The 14,997-nt window shown below is 50.0% G+C and overlaps 3 protein-coding genes across 5 annotated transcripts; 2 read left to right on the top strand and 1 right to left on the bottom strand.

The window, feature by feature from the left end:
* The first annotated feature begins 261 nt into the window (after positions 1–261).
* On the top strand, positions 262–3,242 carry LOC104331444 (dynein light chain 1, cytoplasmic). Of its 2 annotated transcripts, none has more exons than XM_075434615.1 (3): positions 262–350; positions 900–1,037; positions 2,850–3,242. In XM_075434615.1, exons 2-3 carry the CDS (start codon positions 906–908, stop codon positions 2,985–2,987), a joined length of 270 nt encoding a protein of 89 aa, XP_075290730.1. In that variant the 5' UTR covers positions 262–350; positions 900–905; the 3' UTR covers positions 2,988–3,242. The 2 variants fall into 2 exon arrangements, with proteins under 2 accessions (XP_075290730.1, XP_075290729.1); XM_075434614.1 differs by lacking the exon at positions 262–350 and adding an exon at positions 414–435.
* A 644-nt stretch (positions 3,243–3,886) lies between these two features.
* On the bottom strand, positions 3,887–10,976 carry COQ5 (coenzyme Q5, methyltransferase). The gene is made up of 7 exons (XM_075434780.1): positions 10,791–10,976; positions 10,240–10,389; positions 9,536–9,760; positions 6,683–6,789; positions 4,935–5,023; positions 4,614–4,725; positions 3,887–4,508 (listed from the first exon to the last, which is right to left on the bottom strand). Exons 1-7 carry the CDS (start codon positions 10,942–10,944, stop codon positions 4,407–4,409), a joined length of 939 nt encoding a protein of 312 aa, XP_075290895.1. The 5' UTR covers positions 10,945–10,976; the 3' UTR covers positions 3,887–4,406.
* Positions 10,977–11,919: 943 nt separating this feature from the next.
* LOC104331425 (dynein light chain 1, cytoplasmic) lies at positions 11,920–14,640 on the top strand. 2 transcript variants are annotated; one of them, XM_075434782.1, is made up of 3 exons: positions 11,920–12,124; positions 12,861–12,998; positions 14,328–14,640. In XM_075434782.1, the coding sequence occupies exons 1-3, from the start codon at positions 12,074–12,076 to the stop codon at positions 14,463–14,465; spliced, it is 327 nt and encodes a 108-aa protein (XP_075290897.1). In that variant the 5' UTR covers positions 11,920–12,073; the 3' UTR covers positions 14,466–14,640. The 2 variants fall into 2 exon arrangements, with proteins under 2 accessions (XP_075290897.1, XP_075290898.1); XM_075434783.1 differs by lacking the exon at positions 11,920–12,124 and adding an exon at positions 12,221–12,361.
* Positions 14,641–14,997: the final 357 nt, after the last annotated feature.

The raw sequence follows: 14,997 nt of genomic DNA, 5'->3' as shown, positions 1-14,997 counted from the left end.
CTCGGCCCGGGGTCTCCGGAACGCGCCAGGAGAGCCGGGACCGCGGCTTCGCACAGGCGGCTGGCACCGGCGCTAACGGAGCCTCACCGCACCCCACGCCGCCGCCGGTCGCCATGGGAACGGACGCCCGCGCGAGGCATCCTGGTCTGAAAGAAAACGCAAGAGCAAAACCCAAGGAGAGCGCCCGGCCGCGGCCAATGAGCGCCCGGGGGGGCGGTGGCGGTGGCCAATGAGGCTGGCGGTGGGGTGCGGAGGGCGGGGTTGGGAGCGCTCGGAGGCGGGCGCGGCGTGTCCAGACCGCAGCGTCGCGCCGTTCCGCACAGGGCCGGTCCCGCAGCGCCCGCAGCACGGTGAGGGGAGCGGCGGCGGCGGCTCCCGGGGAAGGACCGCGGCCGGACCGGGTACCGGCCGCCGTGCCTCAGCCGTCCCGTGGTGGTGCGAGTCCAGGCGGCTCCCCCGCGCTTGGGTGCTTCCCCGGCGGCCGCCTCCCCTGTCCCGCGTCCCTGGGGGCCGCAAGCCGGAGCCTTGGAGGGCGGCGCCGGGCTTCGTTCGCCTTTCCCGGGCCGGGTCCGGGCGCTGGAGCGGCTGCGGGCTGTGGCGGGGCTGGTGGCCCGCGTCGGGCTGTGCCGGGCGGGAGAGGGGCTGCGGGGCGGCGGCGGGGTTTGAGGGGGCGGCGGCGGGGGAGCGCCCGGGGAGCGGGTGCTCGGTGCGGCTGCGGGCTGCGAAGCCGCCGTTGCCGGGGCTCCGGGCACGGGCTGTGCCTCTGGCACGGCGGCACGACTGCGGCCCAGCCCCAAGCAGCGGCTGCGAACGGCGACGGCTGCGCGGCCGCCTGGCAGGGGGTCCCGGCGGGGAGCTGCTCTGCAGCCCTGGGCGCTCTCCTCCTTGGCTCGGTACAGGCAATCATGAGCGATCGAAAGGCCGTGATCAAGAATGCGGACATGTCCGAAGAGATGCAGCAGGACTCCGTGGAGTGTGCTACTCAGGCCTTGGAGAAATACAACATCGAGAAGGACATCGCTGCGCACATAAAGAAGGTAGGGGTTTGCTTGTGCTGTGCTCGGGGAATGGCAGTGCACTGGAGAATTGAGGAGGGAGAATGCTGCCAGGCAAGTAGCTCTAGAGAAACAAGTTCTAGAGACTAGCTCTAGATAATCAGGTAGGACTTTCTCTGCAGGCTGGTGTCCTTCTGTTCCTTTCCCCACCCTTTACATGGACTGTTCCGGGTCCTTCTGCTTTTCATAGAATCATAGAATGGTTTGGGTTGGAAAGGACCTTAAAGATCATCTGGTTCCAGCCTCCCACCATGAGCAGGAACATCTTCCACTAGACCAGGTTGCTCAGAGCTCCATCCAACCTGGCCTTGAACGCTTTTCTCTGGCAGTACCTTCTACTTAAGCCTTTTCTGCCAGTGTGCCCTTGTGCAGGTCACCCAAGAGTGGCAGCTGACTGTCCCTGTGACTGACGAGCTGGTACAAAACACAGGGGCTCTATGGAGCCCCTTTGAGAAGTGGTGGGTTGCTGACTTTGTAATAAGAAGTGGTTTTCTGGGTTTTTTTCCCCCGCCACATGTCAGACAAACTGTTCATGCCAGCGCAGAACAGATGGTTCATAGCTTCCAGTTTGTCAGATTTTCTCTCCGACTCCTACTGGGAGCCTGATTGAGCTGCAAGTAGTTGAAGGGTTTGGTTGAGCAGAACACGACATCATGCATGCTCCCACAAAAAGTCTCCTCAGCTGATGTCTGTTAGATACTGCGGGATGTGACCATGGACTGCACGGCTTTACCCACAGTAGCCTCATACACACAAGTTCATTTGAAAGTCAGAGCAGGCTCCTGACTACAGTGTGTAGGAAGAACATGGTCTCATGACCTGGTATCTAGGATGTGGCAGAGCATTTTCCATCTAGAGCCCCTTCCGCATCCTTGTTGAAAACAGCTCATGAAGTATAGAATCACAGAATGGTTTGGGTTGGAAGGGACCTTATAGACCCCATCCAGTTCCAACCCCCCTGCCAGGGGCAGGGACCCCTCCCACCAGCCCAGGGTGCTCAAAACCCCATCCAACCTGGCCTTGAACACTGCCAGGGAGGGGGCAGCCACAGCTTCTCTGGGCAGCCTGGGCCAGGGCCTCACCACCCTCACAGGAAAGAATTTCTTCCTTATATCTAATCTAAATCTACTCTTTTTTTCAGTTTAAAGCCATTACCCCTTGTCCTGTCACACCATGTCCTTGTAAAAAGTCCATCTCCAGCTTTCATGTAGGCCCCTTCAGGTACTGGCAGCTGCTCTAAAGTCTCCCCGCACCCTTCTCCTCTCCAGGCTGAGCAGCCCCAGCTCTCCCAGCCTTTCCTCCCAGCAGAGGGGTTCCAGCCCTTGGATCATGGCTGGGGCCTCCTCTGGCCCTGCTCCAACAGCTCCAGCTCTGTCCTGTGCTGAGGGCTCCAGAGCTGGACGCAGGACTCCCGGGGGGGTCTCAGCAGAGTGGAGCACAGGGGCAGAAGAGCTTAATCTGTACAGATTCAGAACAAGCAGTGAAGTTCTTAAAGTTACAGTTGGAGATGATGGTGTGACGTTTGCGGAAGCTACTTTCCCAAACATATGTTTTAAGCTTATTCCTGCTCACTTTGGAAGCACTTACTTTTTTCTTTTTTTTTTTTTTGGTCTGACTAAGCAGCAGATGAGTTAGAAAATGACAGATGATCCTTGCACTGAAGAGCATATGCTGCTCCTTAATTGCCTTCTTCCAAAAATGATTACCCGTTAACAAGTGACATCACTGCAAAATAAACCCTGTTAGACAATGTTAGTACAATTCTCACGAAAATGCTGAATTCCTCTTCTGCAGGAGTTTGACAAGAAATACAATCCCACTTGGCACTGCATCGTGGGAAGGAACTTTGGCAGCTACGTGACTCACGAGACCAAGCACTTCATCTACTTCTACCTCGGCCAAGTCGCTATTCTTCTTTTCAAGTCTGGTTAGAACCCTGGACTGTTACTGACACTCGCGCCTGGTTATAGGACTGCACACTAACTCCAAACAGCCTCCTACCGTCAGCCTTCCTGAGGAAACGGACCTTGATCTTCAGGTCTTTTGTTGTATTGTTAATGGTCAGGGATTTTGCTGTAGCAGCTGGTATTTTAATTGTCGCTATAAAAAAGGTAAAAGTGTCTTCCTTGTATTTATTTTCTTTTAAAAGATTGCTTCTTTGCTAATAAAATTGTTGGAACAAGTTTATCCTTCAAGAGTTTTCTCTACCCTTCTGCCCTCCCAGTGCTGGCATTACCCTCTATTCCACTGTGAGTGTAGGAGGAACATCGCCACCCTGACTTCACCCCCAAAATCCACAGCATCTGAAGCCTGAGCTAATATATAAATACGTCATCTGTCAGTAACTGAGACCACCAGGAGATATTTTCCCTGAGAGAAGAGAGACTGCTTTTCAGTTCTTGATAAACATATTTTCAGCATGAACAACCTCCAGTGCAAATTCTGGAGTTTAGATACATGGTGTTGCTTTTCTGATTTCAGGGGAACTGGTGAGCTAAAAGCACTAGTCCTTTCATCTCCCAATTTTCAGAAGAGACAAACTTTCATACAAGTTCATTACATGGCTGTCACTTTAGAATGTAAGTTTATACCTTCTCTAAATTTTTTTTTTCACTGTATCCTGCTACAGAACATTGTTCTCCAACAGTTTAGTTGAAAGAACAGAAGGAAATGCACAGTATTTACACAGAGGTTATGCATCTAGCACTGACAAAGGAAATGATTGAGGTAGTGAGGTGAAAACATGTAATCTTGCCCCAGAATATAGCTATGCAGTCATTCTCCTTCAGAAACAAATTCCTTTCTTAGAAAGGATAAAATACTGACTTAAATGAAAGTTGATGCAGAGCTGTTTTATTTCACAAGCCTTCCCTTTCCAAGAAGTAAAGGAATCACGGGCAAAATCCCTCAGAGTCCGCATGACAAAGGTAGTGACAGCTTAATATAAATCTAATAAATCCAAGTTACTTCTTACTGGTATGCTATCTTCCTTGAGGCTTACTAATAAAAAGGAGGCATCTTACTCCCAGACCAGTCAGTCTATTTCTGTATCCACACCACTGGTAACGAAGTTGCTTCATTTGTTAGCATTGCTCAGTTTTGGCCATGTCCTTTACATTGCACATGAAGGGAAATGCAAGCGTAAGAAATGCCCCAGGAGTCACTCTGTCTGCAGGCTTCTTGGGGCAAAAATGGTAGCTGGTTGTCTTCTGGCTCTGACTGCTGAGCAAGCATCTGTTACACAAGTTGTTAAAACTCTTCTTCAATCTTGACAGCATTAAAATGCCACAGCCTTCATACGCCTTAGGAAAATTACACTTGTAATTACCTGTGTTCTGCTACATAGCAGACTCACAGTTTGAAACCTGAGTGAATGGCTACAATGCCCGAGTTCAAGTTCTGATAATCCACTTTAAAAAAACCTGCATCTTCTATCATTGCCTTGAACTCCTCCTGAAAAGTAACAGTTCCATAATTGTAACAAGCTGAAGGCCTATAAGCAAGCTGCCTGCAAGATGACACTGGGATGGTGGTTTGTGTTAGTGAATACTGTCCTACCTGAGGGGGGAAACGTCGGATGCTCTCCACGAGATACTGGTAAGACTTCCAGTCACCAGCGATAACCTCACCCAGAACAGGGATAACCTGGAAACTGTACAGGTCGTAGAGCCTGCACGGACAGCAAATGCAGATTAATACAAACAAGTGTAAAATCAACCCTCCCCAACAGAAGCTGATCTCTGTACCACTACGCTATGGAGCCTGTACCTGATTTTAAAAGTGCACAATAAGGTGGCCTCAAAGTCTCTCTGTCTCTTATTCTGACTCAGTACAAATAAGAGAGCCTTGTGACATGGCACAGCGTCACCACGTTCCTACCTGGAAAGAACAGGGTTGCTGACGTGACTAAATTCAAGGCAGAGAAATCTTCCTCCTGGTTTCAGCACACGATAGGCCTCCTCAAGTGCCTGAGACAAAGCAGATGCAATAAATATGTTTCTGTAGAACGGCACCTGGCTATTATCATGCCATGTGATGGCAACTCAGTGATGAACTGAGGGGAGAATCCTGACTGGCAATCTCCAATATTTACTTGTGAAGAAGCACCCCAAGGTAAGTACAAAAAAAACCCCTCAAACAAACAAAACCAAACCACAAAAACTCTTGCTGTTACATAAATAGATTTATACCAGGCTTCGTGTCGAAACTATGATGTCAGTTTTGCAGTTTTTCCTCTTTTTCCCTGCTCTTAGTTGATGAATGTTTACCAGCAAAGCTCTTGTAATTACAGACCAAACCCAAAAGGGAGAAGGTGACTCAGTTACAACAAGCTGAAAATGAAGAGAAGGCATGATAGATTTTTTTTTTTTTTTTAATCAAAAGACAAGATTTTACTCAACTGCAAGGCACACCCAAAGGATCAAAGAAGGCATGATACTGGGTTTTGGATAAGCAGTGTGTGAGAACAGGGAGGAAGGAGAGGGAAGAAGAAAATCTTTGGCTACTTTGAAAATTCCATCCTATATTGAAAATAAAACACCAAGACAAAATTCTGTTTACAACTATATGTTTTTTCATACAAGAGCACAGCAGGGTTGTATTCCAGAACCTCTGCATGTTGTACATCTGCTTGGCTTCAACTGTCATGTTCCTAAGGGATAAAATATAAACAGTACACATACATGATGGGAGCCCTGCAAAAGAATTGGAGGCTTGGATGTGTTCAGGTCTCCAGGGAGCTATGCTACCAGACTGCTGTATCCAGGAAGGCAAAGAGCCTGTGCTTCAGAAGAGTGCAGATGAAGCATCACGAAAAGCGATTCACATTAAGAGAAGTTCAAAGTCATAGAGTTCAAGGTGGTTTGGACACAAACACTACACCTTCCACAGAAGGAGCATTGCCAAGGTTGTAACACGCTCCTCCAAAACACAACTAGTCCAGCTAGACAGGTAATCTAACCTATCTTCATCCCCAAGACAGCAAGTCATGCTCGAAGGACAGATATTATTTAGAACAAAGGGTACTACTTCTCCTAATTAAAATCAAACTCATTCTTCATGAGAAACTCTCCTATCAGCCAGCACAAGAACACTGAGCAGCAGTGGGCTGAATGGGTTAGTTCAATGGCAGTAGTGGCAGCAGCCAGCTGCTTCCCACTCTGCCCTGGAAGCTCTGCTGGCTCAGGGAGGGAAACTGAACGGGGCAGGAAGCGTTGGACCCGCTGCCGTGGGATATCGATCAGGTGCTTCAGGAAGATCCAAGATGTGCAGACCGACTGCGCTGCGCACATGTAGATTCAGTAAAATCACAGGTCAGGGGAGGGTGGGGAATGACTGCAGCCCTTTTTGCCTTAGGAAGAGATTGTGTGGCTTGCCAAGCTGGAAGGATTGGGTGCAACTACTAAATCTTTTGCAACTAGTATAAAACTCTTTATGACAAAGGTGGGACATTTAATTGTATTCTCCATTCAAACAAGTTGCACGCTACATGCCACTTATTTTAAATGCTTCAGCAGGAGAAAAAGATGTTCCTTTATCCAAAGAATTCCTCCTTTGCTTCTCTGCTAGAATAAAAATCTCAGGCGAACTGTAAGGACCCCATGTCAGGATACACTACAGCAACTTACCAAATCAATACGAGTTACATTTCGGATTCCAAAGGCAATTGTGTAAACATCAAACTTATCATCATCGAAGGGCAACTCTTCAGCATTCCCAAGCACCCAGGACAAACCTGTAGCAGAAGCCAAGGACACGGTATTGAACAAATTTTATATAACTCAGACTGCTCCAGAAAGGCTAGAACTTCTCTATTCCAGATGGAAATGATTATTAATAAAGTGAAATTTAAAACTAATTTTCAATTTTGCATTTTTGTTGGAGGAAAGATACCTTGGTCATACTCACAAACCTTTCAACACCCTGTACTATACAGCTGTCTTTCAAGCAAAGTAGTTAATTTTGCAGTTCAGCCAAAACGTTCTTCTGCATATAGACCCATGTTGTGCTCACAGGGCCATAGTCTGCCACAAAGAGTTCACTCAGATCTTGCATCGTAGCAGAAAGCAATTGGCTTTCCAGAATCTGGCTGCCATTTGTTTGTAGCAAAGTTGCAAAAAGAGAATCTCTGCTCAGAGAGTAACTATAAACAATGATTAATGTCTTGCCATGCAACAATGGCCAAAACACTTGAAACATTTTGCTAGAAAGCTTCCATGGATTGAGGAACATGAAGAGCCACACTCCCTCCATCAGCACTATCAGTGTGCAATCCTGCTGCGGCTGCGTTGCTTCCCAAACCTCAACAGATCAAGGCCATGTCTATCTGTGGAGCGTGGATGTCCAGGCTATTGGTACTAAAAATAAGACTGCTCAATTTAGAACTAATAGTTGAGTCACTGTTTTTGGTGACTCAAATGCAAAACAAAAAATACTAACAGAAGAAAACCAGAAGTCTCCTGCAACAGAGATCAGCAGTTTCAAAGGGCCATATGGTAGAAAGTGACATGGAGGAGAGCAAAACACAACAGAAAACAACAGTTGTTGCCAGGAGACATTCAAATTTCATTTTTAGAAAACATATATATACTTATAGTGGTAAAAAGTGTCGCATAAAAAGAAGCATGCAGTATTATTGAAGTAGTGATTATTAGTGTTATTCAAACTTAGATAGTTTGAAAAGACACCTAAGAAGTGAGCATCAAGAAAAGGTTTTGAGCAACAGGAAAACTGTCCTTCAGAACACACTGTAGCAAAATCCCAGGAGTTTGTAAGTGGATACATTAAAGGGGCTGTCGGTGTCCAGCAAGAAGAACTGGGGCACCTGCAGTGCAGCCTACCACTCCTGCTAGCCAAAAAAGCACAATCAGCGACCGTGCAACACTTGGTTTTTTTTGCCATGCACAGCCCTCACTGCTGGTGAACGTACATAGGAACACAGTGAAAGAAAGCTCTGGCCCCTACAATTCTAAAAAAAAATAATTTAGACCTCGGACAATCAACAGAAAACCAAGCTCAGAAGTGAGATTACTACAACAGGGAAGAATCACCTGAAGAACAAAAGGCAGGACACATTAAATGGATATGTGCTGAATAAGGGACTGAAAAAGAGTAACAAGTCAGAACTGTGGCACAGTGGGGCATAAGGCAACCCAGGCAACCAGACGACAGTTGAGCTTCTACAGCTACGATATGCAGGGGCAAAAGATTAAAAAACATAAATACTCATTTTGAGAATTTGGTAAGTCACAAGAATATCTAAAGAGTGCAACAAAATGCTTTATTTATAGTAGCTGGGAGGCCGCAACAAGCTTTATTTCAGGTCCTAAGCTACTGTCATAAAGCTTTCATGCTTACCACATTGGTACAGTTCAGGGGTTCCCAAACTATGATGCAAAAAGAGCTCTGGACAGGCTTGCAAGCCGCTCAGATAAGCACGATACAAGCAGTCTGCCAAAGCTGGAAGAACCAATGCTTTCACAACTAGTTTGTTTTTTAAAGAAGAGGCAGGCAGAAAATGGGCTGGGGTAACCCACCAGCAGGGAGCAAGAACAGCTGAGAGAACCTATGCCAGCAGCTTACCCTTCAGCCCCTTTGTGCTGCTGAGCTGCTCTGTACGTCCTTCCGCCTACGCAATCTGCAGGCTGAAGTCCCGATGGGGATGTGGGAGCAGGGTGCAGTGAAAGGACATGCAAAGGCTGCCCAGGGCATTCCTGACAGTGGTACTCAGGCAAACAAAGTTTGGGAACCTTCTGGTATACTTTACATTGCTAAAATATTTGCCAAATATCCATAAATGAAGAGACGATAAACGACTATCATACAAACGCTGAGCCACAAGCAGGACTTCTCTCTCTATGTCTTACTTCTTAAAATCGGGCTTTTCAATCAGGATTGGCGTGGTCCCAAACAAATTCTGGATATTAGTGAATTAATCCATTGACCTGCAAACTAACATTTAATATCATTCAGTTTCTCTGAGTATTATTAGCATATGCTCTAACTGTGGAATGTTTTACAGGTGCACAGTACACTTTAGTTCTTGCATTTTTTTACTTGCTGCCTTGATTCTTAAAATACCCATTATAAGATCTTTAGTGTAACCACTCTAGGGCTGAGTTCGCTTGCACTATCTGCCTTAGTAAAATCAGATTCATTTGCACAGATATGAGCAGCAGATTTAGGTTATTTAACAAATTTTGAAGGATAGCTGTGTATCAGACCTCATGGACACTTCCATATACGTATTCTTAGTTCTTATAGTATGATTATTAGTTCAAGTATTATTCAAGAGGATCACTGTACATCTGAACAACATACTACATACATGCTCACTGTAAAAGTAACTCAACATTGGTAAATACGCAAGCACAGCTATAGTATACACCATGGCTATATAATGTATATTGTAATCCTGAAGTGGTGATCACCTGATGGCTGCTATCAGGCATGCTACTGAAATGGTACAATGCATGACGTACCTTCGGAGTAGCCAAGATGCTGGGCTTTCTGCTTCCCAACTTTTAACATTTCTTTGTTAATGTCACAGACTACCACTTGGGAATCCCCTAGTGACTTGGATTTGTCTTCCTGGTAACTCTCCGAAATTTCCTGCCATGATAAATTCTGATGGTGCTTAAGCTTCTGCTGGAGTTGGCGTTCTCGTACAGAGCGAACATAATTAATAAATCGAAAGGCGATGTCACCTGCATTTGTTTTAAAAGAAAGATACATGTTTTGGAATATTTTCTGACTTCAGGAAATTGGAACATAAGGCTCTGAACATCAAACTGAGTTCATTTTTACTTGTATCTATTTACAAAAATAAAAATAGAACCCTCATGCAAAGTATAGCAAGACAGTGAGATAGAGAGTGGGTATATATATAAAATATATAAAGGGAACATATTAAACAGAGAGAGTGCACAACTTCCTACAGATGGAAACAGTTTTCCATAACACATCAAGGCAGCACTATAATACTCTCAGAGCCTGGGAGCAAGATATTGCAAAGCACAAACAAGTTAGCTCTCAACCTTCTCTGTGAAAACCACCTAGATGCTTCACTAGCTTTAAAGACAGGGCACTGAAGGGGGGAAGCAGCTAGGCAACTTGAGTCTGAGCAGACTCACTCGGTTCAAAAACAGCGTGACATTGTCCTGTGGAACTCACCAAAATTATTTACCTGTTCCTCCAGCAACATCAAGTAGAAGTGTTCCTGGGAAAGGGTTCATTTTATGCATGAGGATATCCTTCCACACTCGATGAACCCCTAGACTCATTGAATCATTCATTACATCGTATTTCTTGGCCACACTTTCAAAGACGTGGTAAACTGCAAAAAAAGGACACGAGAATGAGATGCAATTTACTTAAAACAGCCCCTGTGGAAGTAAAACGTGTCCTTTATTGCCTCGTGGAGGTCTGACACCATGTGGAACTGAAAAACACCAGCTGAAAACGCCTTACAAAAAGTACGATCGAAGCCCGCTGAGCCTGTGACAAACGTCTCTGGAGGAACGCAGCCTCTTCCCATCACCCTTTCCGGAGCTGAGGGGAAGAGTCGAGCAGGCACCACACTGACACTGCTCGCCGAGACTCCCGGTAACGCCTCACACCAAGGGCCCAGCTCCAAACCCGTCTCCGCCGCCCCTTCGGCCCCGCTGCCCGGGAGCCCCGTCGGGTTCCAGCCCGCTCTCCCCCGGGGCAGCGCACGCACCCCGCCGCCGCCCTTACTTTTCTCCCTCCTCTCCGCCTCCGTCACGGTCTGGAAGCCGAAGTGCGTCTCCGGCCCCGCGGCGAGGCCCCGCACGGAGCCGCAGAGCGCCCGCAGAGCCCCGCCGCCAGGGGCGAGCAGCGCCCGCCACGGGCACAGCCCCATCGCCGCCATCTTGTCAGGGCGCGACCTCCGCCGGCGCCCGCCGGGACGGGCCCGCCGGGACGGGCCCGCCGGGACGGGCCCGCCGGGACGGGCGGGCTACGGCTGGGCTCCGTGCGCGGCCCCGAGACACGCGGGGCACGGGGCCCGTGCCCGGTACCGGGTGTTGACACCGGGTACGGACACCGAGGCGGTACCGGCGGGCTCCGCACAGCCGGAGGGGGACGGCCTGACACAGCCGCCAGCCATCCCGGCGCTACCGGGCGGAACACACCTGACAGGAAAGAGAAAAAAAAAACCTAACCCCCAGACCCCAACGCCACCCGCACAGCGTACCTGAGTAATTTTGCAAATTATTTTCTCTGACTTGTTTAATTTTGCAGTTTCCTGGCTAAAGTAAAACCTCCCGGGAGCGGGAGAGAGGGTGGGGTTGTGGGTTCTGACAAGCTGAGGAGAGGAAGGTGCTCTCCGATTCCTGGTGGGGACATCGGTACAAATTATGGACCTTTTCTGCTCTCTCTTTTTTTTTTTTTTTTTAAAGCTGCCCCGCTTATCACATTGTTTGGATCATCCAGAAATTCTGTCAGCTGTGAAGATACAAAGAAGTTGTTCAACCATTGCTCATGAGATTCCATCCCACCACTAAGAACTCGGACCGCAGCCTGCGTTCCCTCAGCAGCAGCCGGTCTCCCTTGCCCAGGGCTTCCCCCCGCGCTGGGGCTCGTTAGCACCATCCTCTGCCATGATTTCCTCATACATTATCTGCAGAATTAAGCAAAACCTAAAATTCCGATTTTTTCCCCTATCTTCTTTGCGGCAGAATGCCTTGCAAAGCATCGCGTATGTTTTTCGGGGCTTGATTTTATTTTTGTCTGCCTGAGCTGCAGGGAGGGACGATCTTTGCCTACCAGAGAAGCGACCGGGAGAGCCTCCCTCACGCGGTAGTCACGGGCCGCTGCGCAGACGCCAGCAACCGGCCGCGCTCAGGCAGCTCAGCCGTGAGGAAAGAAAGGGGAAGGCCGAGCAGGGGCTGCGATACCCGCATGCAGGGTGCTGCGGACGGGCCCTAACCCGGGCTCGCCCCGGTGCGGGCTCCGGGAAGCCCGGGATTCGCCCGGCATCGCCCCGGCCGCCGGTCGCTATGGGAACGGGCGCAGGCGCGAGGCATGCCGGTCTGAAAGAAACTGCGGCGGTAAAATGCTACGAGAGCGCGGGTTCCTGGCCAATGAGCGCTCGGGGGGGTGGTGGGGGTGACCAATGGCCGGCGGCCAATACGGAGTGGGGTGGGGCTGGGGGCGCTCGCAGGCGGCGGCGGCGCGCGCGGGTCGGTTAAACCGGCGCGGCGGCGGAGCGAGCTGTGTGTCCGCCTGCTTCTGTGCCCCGCGCGCCCCGTTCCACGCAGGGCTGGTCCCGCGACACCCGCCGAACGGTGAGGAGCGCGGCGCGAGGGCCTCGAGCGCCGGGGCGGCGCAGGTCCCGAGAGCGGTCGCGTCCCCCCCGCGCACCGCGAGGGCCGAGGCCGGGCAGCCGGTGCCGCCGGGAGCGGGGCGGTGCGGTGCGGTGCGCGTATTCGCGGCGGCTCCCCCGCGCCTGGGCCCTTCCCCGGCGGCCGCGTCCCGCGTCCCAGGGGGCTGCAGGCCGGAGCCGTCCCCGTGGCCGCGCGGGGCTCCGAGCCCTTGGCGGGCGGCGCCGGGCTTCGTTGGCCTCCCCCGGGCCGGGTCCAGGCGCTGGGGCGGCTGCGGGCTATGGCGGCGCTGGCGGCCCGCGTCGGGCTGTGCCGGGCGGGAGAGGGGCTGGTGGGGGGCGCGACTGCGGCCCAGCCCTGAGCACCGGCTGCGAACGGCGACGGCTGCGCGGCCGCCTGGCAGGGGGTCCCGGCGGGGAGCTGCTCTGCAGCCCTGGGCGCTCTCCTCCTTGACTCGGTACAGGCAATCATGAGCGATCGAAAGGCCGTGATCAAGAATGCGGACATGTCCGAAGAGATGCAGCAGGACGCTGTGGAGTGTGCTACTCAGGCCTTGGAGAAATACAACATCGAGAAGGACATCGCTGCGCACATAAAGAAGGTAGGGGTTTGCTTGTGCTGTGCTCGGGGAATGGCAGTGCCCTGGAGAATCGAGGAGGGAGAATGCTGCCAGGCAAGTAGCTCTAGAGAAACAAGTTCTAGAGACTAGCTCTAGATAATCAGGTAGGACTTTCTCTGCAGGCTGGTGTCCTTCTGTTCCTTTCCCCACCCTTTACATGGACTGTTCCGGGTCCTTCTGCTTTTCTCTTGCAGTACCTTCTACTTAAGCCTTTCTGCCAGTGTGCCCTTGTCCAGGTGACCAGAGAGTGGCAGCTGACTGTCCCTGTGACTGATAAGCTGCTACAAAACACGGGCTCTATTGAGCTCTCCTATGGTTTTCCTCTGATAGAATAACTGTTTTGCATAGTGCTTGGTTTCAATTGTAACGAACTTAATCTTAAGGATCTTTTCACACTTCTGTCCAGCTGGGTCAAAAATTGCAGGGAAAGGTAGTTTTCTATGAGTCTACCCTAATCACACCTATCCTTATGTGGTTACTGAACCAAGAAGGGGGAAAAAAAAAATTCTGGTGGCACTGACTATCTGTTGTTTGCAATGTCTGTGTCATTCTTTATGTAGGATTAAGAATACTGAACATGGGAAAGATCTAGTTCAGAGTTCTGGTTATATTTCCTGCTTCATCAGGTCGGGAGAATGGAGAAATGAAAGAGTGTCCATGAAAGCTAAACTGATCTGAGTGCAAGAGGTGTTTAAAAAGTAATTCAACTAAGCAGAATGATTGCTTCCACTAGAGAAGTCTTGGTTTGCTATGTGCACAATCCAGAAAGGCATTTTTTCCCCAGATGCACAAAGTATCTGTGATGTGGAAAAGAGAGTTTACTTGAGTATTTTTCAGGTATTCTTTATAGCAACTAGTGGGAATTTGTAGAGGGTTTGTTTGGAACGTGTAAAACAATTCCTTAGATTTGTTGATGGTACTGGTGTTACAGAGCATGTGGCAGAGAATTTGCCGCCAAGTCCCTTCAGCAGCTGTGTTGCAGGTGAACAGTGAGATCTAAATTATGGCTTAATCTCTGGGTATAAAACTAGTGGTGAAGCTTTTACTCAAGGGCTATAGTTTCAGATCATGGTATGAGTTATGGAGGGGGAAAGACTACTTTCCCTGAACAAAAGTAGTGTTACTACTGCTCAGGTGGGAGCCACTGTGGATTTTTTTTTTTTTTTTGTCTGACTAAGCAGCAGGTGAACAGTGAGATGTAAGAAAGAGAATCCCAGTACTTAACAGCATCTGCTCTTCCTCTGATTGCCTTGCTCAGAAAGTGAGCACCTGTTCAGAAGAGTTTTTAATTTCTAGTGGTCTGTTTTGCAGGAGTTTGACAAGAAATACAATCCCACTTGGCACTGCATCGTGGGAAGGAACTTTGGCAGCTACGTGACTCACGAGACCAAGCACTTCATCTACTTCTACCTCGGCCAAGTCGCTATTCTTCTTTTCAAGTCTGGTTAGAACCCTGGACTGTTACTGACACTCGTGCCTGGTTACAGGACTCTGTGCCAACTCCTCTGAGCAGTTACTGCAGCCTTGCTGAGGACGCAGACCTTGATCTTCAAGGGCGATGGCAGGGATTATGCTATGGGAAATGATGTTACGTTGTGGATATAAAAAGGAACACGAAAAAGTCTTCCTTGTATTTATTTTTTTTCCTTAGAAAGCTGCTTCTTTGCCAGCAGAGCTGCTGGAGCAGTGTTGCCTGTGCGAGTTGTACAGCCACCAGTTACTGCTTCTGTAAGGGCTGGCTGCACTCGGTCTCCCCGTGCCGGGGCTCCCCGGTCCCGCTGGCTGCGGGGTTTCTCTCCCCTCGCTGTGCTGCCCCGCAGCCCGAGCTGTTTCTGCCTCTGCCGGCGCCGCTCGCAGCCCCGCTGCGGGAAAGCAAGGGCGTGCCGCCCCGCAGCCGCCCGCTCGTTGTCTCTGGGCGCTCCATGCGGGCCCGGGGGCCGGGCGGGCCCGGGCCCGGGGGCCGGGCGGGCCCGGGCCCGGG

This window comes from Opisthocomus hoazin, chromosome 13, assembly GCF_030867145.1.
Source record: "Opisthocomus hoazin isolate bOpiHoa1 chromosome 13, bOpiHoa1.hap1, whole genome shotgun sequence".
NCBI classification, from domain to species: domain Eukaryota; kingdom Metazoa; phylum Chordata; class Aves; order Opisthocomiformes; family Opisthocomidae; genus Opisthocomus; species Opisthocomus hoazin.
The sequence above is the reverse complement of the archived record's forward strand: the minus strand, read 5'-3'. Positions and strand labels throughout refer to the sequence as shown.

Excerpts from the sequence above, each read along its gene's own strand:
- LOC104331444 (XM_075434615.1), top strand. The coding sequence starts at position 906 with ATGAGCGATCGAAAGGCCGTGATCAAGAATGCGGACATGTCCGAAGAG. Across the intron at positions 1,038-2,849 it reads TCGCTGCGCACATAAAGAAG|GAGTTTGACAAGAAATACAA; the intron begins GTAGGGGTTTGC and ends CCTCTTCTGCAG.
- LOC104331425 (XM_075434782.1), top strand. The coding sequence starts at position 12,074 with ATGGGAACGGGCGCAGGCGCGAGGCATGCCGGTCTGAAAGAAACTGCG. Across the intron at positions 12,125-12,860 it reads GTCTGAAAGAAACTGCGGCG|GCAATCATGAGCGATCGAAA; the intron begins GTAAAATGCTAC and ends GACTCGGTACAG. Across the intron at positions 12,999-14,327 it reads TCGCTGCGCACATAAAGAAG|GAGTTTGACAAGAAATACAA; the intron begins GTAGGGGTTTGC and ends TCTGTTTTGCAG.
- COQ5 (XM_075434780.1), bottom strand. The coding sequence starts at position 10,944 with ATGGCGGCGATGGGGCTGTGCCCGTGGCGGGCGCTGCTCGCCCCTGGC. Across the intron at positions 5,024-6,682 it reads ATGTAACTCGTATTGATTTG|GCACTTGAGGAGGCCTATCG; the intron begins GTAAGTTGCTGT and ends GCTTTGTCTCAG. Across the intron at positions 4,726-4,934 it reads AGCAACCCTGTTCTTTCCAG|GCTCTACGACCTGTACAGTT; the intron begins GTAGGAACGTGG and ends CTGTCCGTGCAG.